This window comes from Talpa europaea (assembly GCF_964194135.1).
Source record: "Talpa europaea genome assembly, chromosome: 12".
In the NCBI taxonomy this organism is placed as follows: domain Eukaryota; kingdom Metazoa; phylum Chordata; class Mammalia; order Eulipotyphla; family Talpidae; genus Talpa; species Talpa europaea.
The window spans coordinates 53,329,741-53,342,482 of record NC_140079.1 but is presented as its reverse complement, the minus strand read 5'-3'; the positions used below and the strand labels follow the sequence as shown (position 1 = coordinate 53,342,482).

Here is a 12,742-nt window from a genome sequence, read left to right as displayed (position 1 = left end):
CCAGGATAGCCTGAGGAATGCAGGAAATGTTATATGAAAAAACACTTGGAGGGCCTCCCATGGTGGTGCAGCGGTTGAGCGCTGGGCTGCGAGGCAGCGCCGGTTCGTTCCCCTGCCACAGGCGAGGGTCCCACAAAAAAACAAAACAAAACAAAACAAAACAAAAAAAAACTTGGAAAAATCCCAAAGTTTCTCCAACATCATCATTGCCATTATCTCATTATGTCAGCCTTCACCTCTCTGTATTTTTTCCAGAGGCCCTCCTTAATCTGTCTATCTGGCATCCCAACCAGTCAATCACCAGGAGAGAAATTCTGAGTCACATGCAGAAAGTGGCTCTGTTCAAACTCCAGAGCTATTGGCTCCCCAACTTTTACACCCATGCCAAGATGATGATGGCCAAGGAAGAATCGTGCCAGGGTCTGATGCAGGAGTATGAGACTCGCCTGTGCAGTGTTTGCTGCTCCCATGATGGAGGGCTCCCCCTGAGCATGAGCATAAAGAATTGCCAACACCCTCAGAAATGGTACTCGAGCAGGAAGACCAAGAAGAAGATGAGGCAGTTGATTGACCATGATTCTTGGCCCCTGGAAATGGATCTCAAGTCAAACACCACCATTAGGCCCCCCCAGGAGGTATGTCCCCAAGAGACGATGAGACTACAAATGACTTCCTTGAAGGTAGTTTCTTCAAAGGAGAAAAAAATTAGCTCTCAAGAAAAGGATATACCCTGTGCCAGGAAGTCCAAGGTAAAGAAGAAAGTTAAGAGTAACCTCCAATTGGAGGGCCTCTTTGAGGAGGACTTCTTGGCCCACTTGAGGGCTGTCACCCCCATCATCAATCACACCACCCCAGTGACTTTCAAGAGAGCCATCAAACAAAACTTCTCCTTGGGGTACATCCACTGGGCCTTGTGTGCTGATGCCTGTGCCGGGAGTCCCTTCCGTCACCACCTGAAGAAGCAGGACTTGAAAGTGGAGATCCAACTCCTGGATCTCTGGCAGGACCTGCACCATTTCCTCAGTGTCCTGATGAGGAACAGGAAGACTGGGAATGCTGTCTTTCGACACATGCTGGGCAACAGAATCTGTGAGCTTTATCTGAATGAGCAGATTGGTCCACCCCTACCACTCAAATCTCGAACCATTCAAGGTTTGAAGGAGTTGCTCCCTTTTGGGGATGTGAACCCCTGGATTCCCAGAGCTCAGAAGGAGATCTGCAAGGTAGGTCATTACTGAAATGAGTATCTGGAAAAATAGATCACAACCAACTAAAAGTCTTGTCTGATCATCTATACTGGCTAAGTTAATGGTCTGATTATCCACATAATCCTACACATTTTGAAGAGTTGGTTGGTCTCTTTGGAGCAAACAATGAAAACTACAAAGAACCAGTCATAAGTCCAAAGTAGAATTGAGGGGAAGGTGTGGTCAATATCTACCTTCTATTCCTTCTTCAGTTCCCTCTTATATGGGGTCTCTCAAAACTATGTACCTCAGGGTGTTCTGTTGAGGGATATTTCGAGAACCCTGTTCTGAACATTATATACTGAAATGCAGGGTTTCTATTTCCTAGATTGGTCATTAAGGTAATTGCCAAGTGGGAGGAGTTTATTCTTATCCCTAAGCATTAGATAAAAGCATGGAACTATCCTGAAGACTCCTAAGAAGTAAGGCCATAGCTTTACAATTGTATCATCAAAATCTTGGCAGAAAACAAATGGAACAAGTTGGGTAACAGATGAGAGCCAAATAAGAGACTACTTTCAAAGGAATGGGCATGAGGGTAGGGCTCCCAGGTCTGAAGAATTGAGGGGATGAAGCAGTTTCTAGAATCAGGAGAGAAAGAGCTGTATGCAGTGGGACACATGGCAGGATTGTAATTGTCAGTAGTGGGATATAGCCAGTCCGCAGTGATCTGGCTGGGAGAGAACAAAGGAAAAAGATATCCCATGCTCACTTTCCTCTTGCTAGGATCCCTCACTGGATGAACCCAACCAGAAGTCAAGGGAGGTTTTGATGTTGTCCTCACAGGTTGATCTCCCAAGGCATAACAGGATGAAGAATGGTAGGACATTTTTCTGGAGTGGAAAGTGGCTATAAATAGCAAATTGTTTAGTGCATTATAATGATTTGTCTTAAAAAGACCATTTATGCGCATTTCCTCCTTTAGACTTCTTAGCACCTCTGAGAGCAGACAGGGTGATACTGTTGCTTTTGTTGTACAATTAAGGAACATGAATCTCAGAGAGTGTAAATGGATTCACACAAAGGCACACAATAGACTAGTGGAGGCACAAGGATCAGAATCCAGAAGTCTTTGGCTCAAACCCACATGATTTCCAATACAGCATAGTTGGACATTGTGGTTGCACACTGGGGTAGTGCATTGGGCTCAGCCCCAATGGATCCATAGCTAACATTTGCTTTTGCACAGCACTTGAATACTGGAAGTCCAAAGGCAGCCTTGACCTTTATCAAGGGGTGAGAGGCTTAGACTGGGATTGCACTTCCTGGATCTGAGGACCTGCACAGCAAAGCTTCCTGCCAGCGCTTATTCTTCAGCAAAGATGTTGAAGTGTTTGTGTCTGGATAAGTCAAGATGTCACAACTTCCCAGACTAAGAATCTTGATATCATCCTTAACTAGTCTCTTTATGACCATGTTGAGTCTATTAGTGAATCCTGTTGGCTTGATCTTAAAAATCTGTCCAGTATCTGGCATTCTCCCCTCCTGCTATGACCACTTTGGTGAGGCGGCCTCCTCTTATTGGGAAGCAATGGCTTCCCAGCTGATGCCTCTAAGTCTGCTCGGAGCCCTCAGCAGGTTCATTTCCACACCAGCCATAAATTGTGTAATTTAACTGAAAATGATGAAATGAGTGAGAATCTTGAAAATAGTTTTCTGTGTCCAGTAAAACCCAAATTCCTTCCTTACACTGACTTTTATATGAGGTCTCCCAAAACTCTGTACCTCATAGTTCTCTATTGAGGGAGGAATGAAAACAAGAGTATGGATAAGGAGACCTAGCTAAGCGGTAACTTGCAGAGTTGCTGTTGTTATTACATTCTGTTTGTTTTAATGAAATAAGATATGCTTCTCAAGTGGGTAGCATCTTCTAGTGGGAGGGAAAAGAGATGCTTGGTTTTTAGGACCATTTTGAGAATCATCTGAGAGCACTTTGGAAATGAACAAAGAAATAAGTAACTGTTCTTCAGTAAAAAAAAATTGTCCTATCTCGTCTTAGTTATTATCAATGACTAGTCTCTGAGATGCTGAGAGGCATAGGCAGGCCTCCTGGTTGATCACGGCTAATGTCTGCTCTTCCACAATATCTCCATATTAGAGAATCCAGAATCTGCAGCCTCCTGGTCTCCCAAGGAAACACTAGCTGCAGAGAGGCAGCAAGCTCAGCACTACCTCATAACACTTGTGTCCTCTTTGGATTTCAGATGCTCAACTGCTGGTATGATGAATTCCTGGATGAAGAGGACTACTGGTTTCTCAGTTTTGCAGTAAGAAGGGCTTTGAGTTGGGGAGGAATCATGTGGGGAAGGAAAGAAATTAGAGAAGCTGCTCTTTAATATGCTTTATGTGTTCAGTAATTGGAATTTGATTTTTCCCAGAGGCAACTGGGGATTGCCTTTGCCCCTGATGTTATAAAGATAATTGAGTCTCAACAAAGACTCAGTTATATACACTAATTTTGAAGAAGCCACAGTCATATAGAATTTCTCCCTGCGAGAAAATGGTTTTGATTAGAAGAGGGGGGCATTGATGTATGTAGTAGCAATGGTTCTTAACAAACTGAAGATGACAAACCTACATCTGTGGGAAGTAAAGGAGGTAAAGGAGACCTGGGCTGCACAAAAAAACGCTGCTGGTCTAGTTACTGTAGCAAATAATGTCTGTCCTCCACCCCCTTCTTTTAGACTCAGACCCCTTTCATCAGAACCAATTGGCATAGAAAAGAATGTATAAGCAAGGAAGAGATCATTCTTCTTTATAAGAGGTTTGAGGAATCTCTGGAGTTAAGCCAGGGTTTGGCTGACATGGAGGGAATGGATTCTATGCAGTGGCAAAAGATAGCTACTGAAGATTTGAGGCAAGGTGGGTCTCTCCAGGTAGAACTGAAGTCTCCAGTGTTTCTAGCAGGTAAGGGAAGTCACCTTAATTTTTTGATATAGGCATATATCATATAGGAAACTGGGAAATATTAATAATTAACATTTAGTGATTACTACTACACATCAGCACCATGCAATTTGATGTTCACAATGACCTATGAGGTAAGTCTTGAGTATAGACACAGAGAGGACAAGTGACTTCCTAAGGTCACACAGTAAGTGGCAGAGCCAGGATCTGAATACAGATTGACTGGTCATAGGAGCCCCTGCTGGCTCTGTAAGGAACCATGATGCTCAAGTTTGACCAGACATCACCACAGTAACACTGAATACTTTTTGTGCATCTGAGAAGCATGTTCCTCTTTTCCACATGTTCCCCAGATATGAGTCCCATGCATTTCTGTGCATTTACTATTAGCAGCCATCCCTCTACCCCAACGTAACATACCAGCATCCAGGCAGTGGGGAGAAGTAGCTAGGAAAACAAGGCTCTGCTGTCCCAAGAGCCTGGGGTCATATCCTAGGTCTACTATTGACTGGATGAACTTGAGAAGTGCATTTAACCTCTCTTTTAAGCTCTGATTTTCTTATCTGCAAATTGGGAATAATAACGTGTTGTGAAGATGACCCAAGATCATCTATGAAAGCTATTAGTGCAATGTTTGCAATAGTAAAAAATAATAAATGTGAACCATTATTATTCAAATGAAAAAACTGCTTTAATTATCTATGCTGTGACAGAGTAGCGCAGTATTTCTCAAACTCTGATCCACCATAAATACACATGAATTTATGGCCTGGGAAATACATACCTGTGTGTGTGTTGCATATTATGGAAAAATAAATTTACACAAGATGATATACTCCAATATTCTCTATTTCATTTTTCAAGAGCTGTCAATGACTCAACTTATTTTTGGCATATTTTTGAGTCATGACCATCACTTTGAAATACACAGGTATAATAGGAATAAGCAAAAGTTTTGAAAATTCTGTTCTACCACTCTCTCTTTGAGCTTGAACAATTTATTTCACCTCTCTGAGACTCATTTCCTTTATCTGCGAAATGGAGACAATGGCAGGATTGTTGAGAGGATTGCAGTATGGGAATATTTGATATTGTGATTATTAGATTACACTCAAAAATGTTTTAAGTTCTTTAAAACTTTGATGCCCACTCCCCATATACACGCTGCCTTGGGGGCTTGCCTTTCCTGGTTATGCTTAGACACAAGTTATTTAAATCTAGCATGAACAAGGCCTCCCTGGTGGTGCAGGCAGTTGAGCGCAGTGCTGTGAAGCTATCCGCAGCCTCTGCAGTGCCGGTTTGAGCCCCGCCGGCTGCAAAGATGCCCACATGGTGAGGCAGACCTCTCCTGTCCCGCCCGCTGCTCCCCTCAGTAGTGTATTTCGTCAGTCTGCCTGTTCTGCTGGTGAATCCTCTCACCCTCCTCCACAACTGCCCTGTACCCCAGTTATTAAATAAATAAATAAATCTTTAAAAAATAATAAAAATAAATCTAGCATGAACAGCCCCTCTGTTTATCTCAGGAATTCACCTACTCTCCAAATCCAGAAATTCCAGGGCCTCCCTGGTGGCGCAAGGGGTTAAACACCTCACTATGAAGTAATTCCCAGCCTCTGCAGCATGAGTTCGATCTGTAGCCGGCCAGAGAGCTACCCACATGGCAAAGCAGACCTCTGCTGTCTCACCTGATGCTCCCCTCATCAGTGCTTTCGGTCATTCTGCCTGTTCTGCTTCCCACTCTGTCTCTGGTGAATCCTCTCACCCCCCACATCTCTGGCCTGTATCCCAGCTCTCATATGCATAAATAAATAAATCTTTAAAAAATATATTAATAAATCAATCAATCAATCAATCAATCCAGAACATTCCAGAACCTCTCAGATATCAAAAGAAAAGTGGAAGAAAGGATGACTGGTAAATTTCACCACACAAACACATTGAGCAACAGACATTCCGGTGGTGGCCAGAGACTGTTAGGAGTGGCCAGAAAGAGCAGAACCCATCCCCCCATAGAGACATCTTCCCTAGGCCCCTAGCCCTCATCTTTTCGTCCTCCACTAATGCTTATTTGGAACCCATGCCTGACCTGATAAAGGACCTTCTGTGCATTTACACAAGTTGGGGGCCTTACTTCCAGGTAATTCTCAGGTGGGGTTATGGCCCCACTCAGACACTACAACAAGCTCACAGGGCTAGAGTACTGTCAGCTTCAGATGGAAAAACTGAGTCCCACATCACAAAGTTAAAAGATTTACTCAAGGTTGCTCAGCAAAAGGAAGCTGCTCCAGGGCTAGAAACTTGGACTCCTGACAGGAACAACCCACTGCTCTATTGTTTGTGGTCACAATTCCCTGGCTGAGAAATGATAAAGATGACAGTGACAACACTGGTATAAAACAACTGAGACTTTTGTTTTGCATCTCAGTATTCCTTCTAGAATCCACTACTGGAATACTCTGAGAAGTTCCAGAAGATCTGTTCAGTTAGACTTAATCTAACCCTGGAAAGCATGACACGAATGCATGGTCCACCTTGCTGGGTGGCGAAGGGCTGCTGTTCTGCTTCTGTTTTTGCACAGTTCAAACTGCTCTTACTCTCTCAGTCTTACTGTCCCACCTCATTTTGGAAACAAAAAGGTTTCCCTCTCAATTCACCATGACTGGAAACAATGCCTCACTATTTCTAGGAAACATTATTCATTCTCGCAGGATAATAATTTGCAACTCATTTGGAATATGATTTTAATGTCATACTGATGATACTCGGATATGTGAGTTATCAATTCTGAAAATAATTCCCAAAGACAGATCCAACAGAGGGAAGGGCCCTAGCATATTATTTGGCATATACTATTCCTGTCTTTGAAGCACTAGAAGAATGTTTAAAATGCATTTGCAGTTTCTCCTCAAAACAGCTGGGCCTCCCCGGTGGCGCAGCAGTTGAGCGCTGGGTTGCAAAGCTGCCAGCAGCCTCTGCGGCGCCGGTTCGATCCCCGGCTGCTCCCCGGCCACAGGAGGAGGGTCCCACATGGCACGCAGACCTCTCCTGCTGCCCGCTGCTCCCCTCAGCAGTGTACTTCGGTCCTTCTGCCTGCTCTGCTCCCCACTCTGGCTCTGGTGAATTCTCTCACCCTCCCGCGCTTCTGACTGTACCCAGTGCATGTATAAACAAAGAAACAAACAAACAAACAAATAAATAAATAAATAAACATGCCTCTAAAAAAAAAAAAAACAGCTGGCTGCGTTGAAGAGGTCAACATTCATTTGGATGAGTTACTTCTTGTTTATGTCTTAACAATTAGTACCTGTTTCAAAGTTATTTTAGTATCTCTCTGGCAGAGAATCTCCATGGCCAGGTTTTCCCAAAAAGGACAGATTCTTCCCATTCTATGGGAGAGAGGAAGCTATAAGAATTTGTCTTTCTTGTGCAAATATTCCATTAAAACACTAGTCATTTTAAGTTTAAACTAACATTTGAAAGACAGTACTCTCGACAAAAGTACATTAATCTTTGAACCAAGAGCAGACAACTAGATTCTACCCATTTTTCCTTCCTTAATAGATACAGAGAAAATGTCCTTTGAGGAGCTCTGCTATAAATATCCAAAATTGGCCATAGAGAAGATCAGCAATGACTACAAAATATATTGTGAAAAAGCACCTAAAGTGGGTAAGTGTTTAAATTTAGGTAAGTTTGAGACAACCAGATAAGAGAAAAATTTCCAGACTCTAGAAGCATAAGCCAGAATACAAATAAACTTTCATTTAAAATGAGGGCGGTCAAGTGGTCTCCAGTGGCACAAGGGTTTAAACACGTCACTGTGAAGTTATACGCAACCTCTGCAGCATGAATTCGTTCCCTGGCCAGGGAGCTCCCACATGGCACAGCAGACCTCTCCTGACTCGCCCGTTGCTCCCCTCAGCAGTGTATTTCAGTCAATTTGCCTGTTCTGTTCCCCATTCTGTCTCTGGTGAGTCCTCTCACACCCGCATCTCTGGCCTGTACCCCAGTTCTTGTATACATAAATGAATAAATCTTTTTAAAAAAACAAATAAAATGAGGGAGGTCAAGGGAGAATGACCTTGTCTTTTATTCTCCTACTAAATATGAGAAGGGCATCATGAAAATGAGATGTAATTATTGACGAATGAGGATAAATGAAAATTGTGAACACCTACCTCCTTACCTAGTTATCACTCTGGGGTTTAAAATAATGCAGATTTGTCTTTTGCCAAGTTGTTTGGAGTCAGAGATTTGTCAAAGGAGCTATGTTGGGGTGTGTCCTTAGGAATAACACCTGTAAGGGGGAGAGGAGAGCAGGATTGGGCCAAGGTAGATATAAAACTGTCAGGGTGTTACAGCAGGTCTCAACAGCTCTAAAGGATGGCCCTTCCATTGAGACAAGGAGCTTATATATTTCCACAATGACAAATAATGGATGTGGCTGCCCTTAGAGAGAATATAACCTTAGGTGGGACAGTGACTTTTGGCCAAGCCAGTTTCCAGAGGAAGGCCTCTACTATTAACTCTAAGCAACCAGCACTGCAAAAGCTGGGGAATGAATAATTTGGTCCTAAAGGGAGAATTTGAGTCATGTACCAAGGCACCAACTACTATTCATTTGCTTTGTATGGAAATTGTGTAGCTCCAAGTCTTGTTGGTTTCTTTCCTCGGGGAATTTAAAGAAGGCTGATACTTATTAATGTAACCTATCTGGAGACCACACAAATGTTCCTCTTCCCCTCCTCTGCTATCTGTCATAGATTCCCTTGATGCTCAGCTAAAGTCTCTGCAGATCTTGTGGGGAGGAAGAGCATATCTGGCAGAATGACTCAGACACTCGGACCTCCCTGGTGATGCAGGGGGTTGAGAGCAGCACTGTGAAGCTGTCTGCAGCCTCTGCAGCATGGGTTTGATTCCCAGCTGGCCAGGGAAATACCCACATGGGGAGGCAGGCACTCTCCTGTCTTGCCCTCTGCTCCTCTCAGCAGTGTTTTCGTTCCAGTCTGCCTGTTCTGTTCCCCACTCTGTCTCTGGTGAATCCTCTCACCCGCCAGTGCCTCTGGCCTGTACCCCAGTTCTTGTATAAATAAATCTTTAAAAATAAAGAATGACTTAGACACTCACCACTAAGAGACCTGAACCTTGGTTAGCACACATAACCCTTGGATTGTGGCTGATGCACTTGTTAATTTATCATCAGAACTGGATTGGGGAATACCAAGAGGAGGACAAAGGAGTTCTCTGCCTCTGCTGTGTAACATGGCCCTGATGATCCGTCCATCACCTTATCAGTACAGTGATTCTTTTGCTTGCCTGAGACCTCTTGCCATAGGAGTTTGAAGTGACTGAGTGCCTACTGTGTCCCTAATAGAAGCATTCCAGGATCTAGGATATCTAGAATGGCACTGTCCACACAGGGCCAAAAGCTCTATATGGCCATTGAGCACCAGAATGTCTAGTATAAATAAATAGACTATATAAAATATATTGTTCAAGGTAATTTTTTCCCTTTTAGCTCTTTTAAATTGCATATGTGGTTCACATTATATTTCTATTGGTCAGTGCTTGTCTAGACTCACAGACCATAAAGTTGTAAAGATTAGAAATTGCCCTCAATAAGTCTCTTATACCGATAATAAACAAATCACTCCTAATTTCATCCACTGGTTTCCAGACCCAAGTCTTTTACTTACCGGGGACATAGTAAGTAGATGTTCTAAGATACGTTCTACTTAATAAATATTTTAAATCATCAACTATAAGATTATACCATGTCCTAATTTCTAGTGGTGAGATGAATAACTTGCAATTTCTGTCCTCAATGAATTGACATTCTATATTGTCTTCCATACTATTAACCTCAAAGAATTCTTCTAATATTGAGATCTTTGGGATCTCCATTTTTCAATAACAATGTTTAATATATATTTTTTGAAATAAATGCTTTTGAAATGGCAATCAGGGACCAAACACCCACTCTGAATTGTGTATGAGATAGAATGATATTTGAGAAGAAGCCTTTCATGGAAGAATGTCATCATAACAATGAATGGTTTCAGTTAAAACACATTTCAGTTGATGAAGTGGTAGAGAATCTGTGAGAGTTTGCTGATGACAAAGCAAGAATTCCAGACCGTGAGTAGAAGGATGTAGGATGGGTTAGCAGGAGTGTCAAGGAAGACTGGAAGTCATTTGGACTATGATTGGATGTCATGTGGTCCAGTTAAAACTGGGGAGGGACAACATTTAATGCCAATTAACATGATAAGGAGAGGTATAATGAGCTTGGTCTCTGCAGTCTTCTGGGGAAGGTGGGCTCTAAGCCTTATGACTAGTAGACTTAGATAACAAGGTTTAGGGTGATATTAGTGTCAGGGTGGAAATCATCCCTACTTCTCTTAGTACTAAGTATCTGAGATAGCAATTGTAGTCATAGTGATTTTTCCACATGCACTCAATGTCTGCTAGATGACCTTGTTACTTTGTCCCTGCTTGTGCACTGCAATGTTCTTTCTAACATGGTGTTCCCCAACTTTGTGATTGCTTTCATTAGATTTTTCAGTGGAAATTATCAAAGAACCAAGGATAATCTCACTCTCGTCTAGGAAATCGTCCTTTGTCAAAAAGGGTGATATAAGGAAGCCCTCAACAAGACCTGAGTAAGATATAGAATCTGACTATAGCAACATCTTCTGACACAAGCTGTCTTTACTCTCAAATTTGTTTAATGTTGAACTAATCTTTCTGTATGTAGATTTCCAGACTTCTTTCCATATGTCACACAGAGATGTACAGACACTGTGTATTTTAAATAAGTATTAATTTCCAAACTTGGTGCCATGCAAAACAATTATTTTACTTAATATCATGGATACCCTTTCACATCAGTTTGTATAGGTCCACTTTCTTCCTTAGTATGGATGCAGAATGACTTATTACACTATATCTTTTTTATGGACATTTACATTATCTTTATTTTTCATTACCATAAATAATACCACAATAAGCATCTTTGCACATCTATTTTTGTGGCTTCCCCAGCCCCCCTTGTGCTCAGGATTTTGTTTGGTGCCAAAAGTTGCTGCTGGTCAAGCTAAAATGTAGAGTCAGTGGATCAAGAAGATGTGGTACATATACACCATGTAATATTACTCAGCATTCAAAAAAGACAAATACATGCAATTTGTAGCAACATGGATGGAGCTGGAAGGGATCATGCTCAGCGAAATAAGCCAGAAAGAAAAAGAAAATTACCAGATGGTCTCACTCATAGCAGGAATCCAGAAAACTTAAATAAGGGACCACGAAAAAGAATAACTATAAGAAAGAAAGTATCAAAATCAACAAACAACTATGAACCAGAGACACTCTATGGAGTGTGGTGGGGGGGGGGGGCGGGAAAAGGAGGTCTTGGGGTCAAAATAAGGGGGTTGTAATTGTATGGGGAATATAAAAAATAAAATTTAAATTAAAAAAAGATAACATAATATTGATTATTATCCAAAGTATAAAATAAATATACTTGAGTGCAAAAAAATAAAAAATAAAAAAAATTAATAAAATGTAGAGTCAGGCAGGGGGCCTCTTACCAGGACAAAAGTCTTGGTATGAGGAACATACTGGAAAACCAATATCTGCTGAAAAAGCAGGCAGACTTTATGGCCAAATTAGCATAACCAACTAGACCACCTTGACAGCAAGTTGACAGGAAGTCAACTGTAAAACAAGGACTAGAGATAGAATGTTTTGATTCGCAGCAACATTGGAGCCCCCCAAGCAACAGCCTCATTGACTATCCCCTAGCTTATGCCAGACTGTTATGCATCCCCATTCCACATCCCCACCAGGCACATTCCTTTATACATTCTTCCACATACTTGCCCACCATCCCTGAATCTGATACCAAATAAACGTGAGAGGATGAAGTTCGAAGGAATTATGCTCAGTGAAATAAGTCAGAAGGTAAAAGAGAAACATCAGATGGTTTCACTTATAGGAGGAATATAGGGGAATCAAATAATATATCAGGAGAAAAAATAATAACAATACAAAATAAAACAAAACAAAAACAAACAGATAATTATAAATCAGAGACATCCTGAGGGGAGGAGGAAGGAGAGGGATCAGAAGGAGGGAGGGAGGAGCACAGGGGACTGAGGTGATGGTGCACGGGTGCATTGGTGAAGGGAAATCTATGGGGACCACACCTGAGGGTGGAGGAAGCAGACATTTTCTAAAAATGAACAATGATGTAAAAATATATTTAAAATATAAAAATGAACAAATACATTAGGTACAATTGAAAGGCAAAAATCAATCAATCAGTCAATCAATCAATAATGTGAGACTGGCCATATTGGGACTTTGAGTTAGTTATCTTTCCTCCTCTCCATGCTGCTACCAAAGCTGCCACCCTGCGAGGTGACATATTTTTATCTATTTGTGGTTTTTTAAATTATGTATTACTTTAGTGGCTCCCAACTGGTTCCTTACTTTATGTCTCCACCTTATAGTCATTCTAGAGTCAGCCTTGGCAGGTCTCACTTCTAGGCAAAGGCTGTGGTCCTTTCTTTCTGGAGTGCTTA

General features: G+C 41.8%; 1 protein-coding gene across 1 annotated transcript in view; it reads left to right on the top strand.

Moving 5' to 3' along the window:
* Positions 1–12,742, top strand: part of RGSL1 (regulator of G protein signaling like 1) — a gene marked incomplete at both ends in the record, with an annotated part of 55,638 nt that overhangs the window by 9,440 nt on the left and 33,456 nt on the right. Inside the window, 5 exons of the mRNA XM_084250050.1 lie at positions 256–1,223; positions 3,452–3,514; positions 3,932–4,154; positions 7,716–7,823; positions 10,711–10,816. Coding sequence (XP_084106176.1) covers positions 256–1,223; positions 3,452–3,514; positions 3,932–4,154; positions 7,716–7,823; positions 10,711–10,816 — 1,468 coding nt within the window. The remainder of the gene's footprint in view (positions 1–255; positions 1,224–3,451; positions 3,515–3,931; positions 4,155–7,715; positions 7,824–10,710; positions 10,817–12,742) is intronic.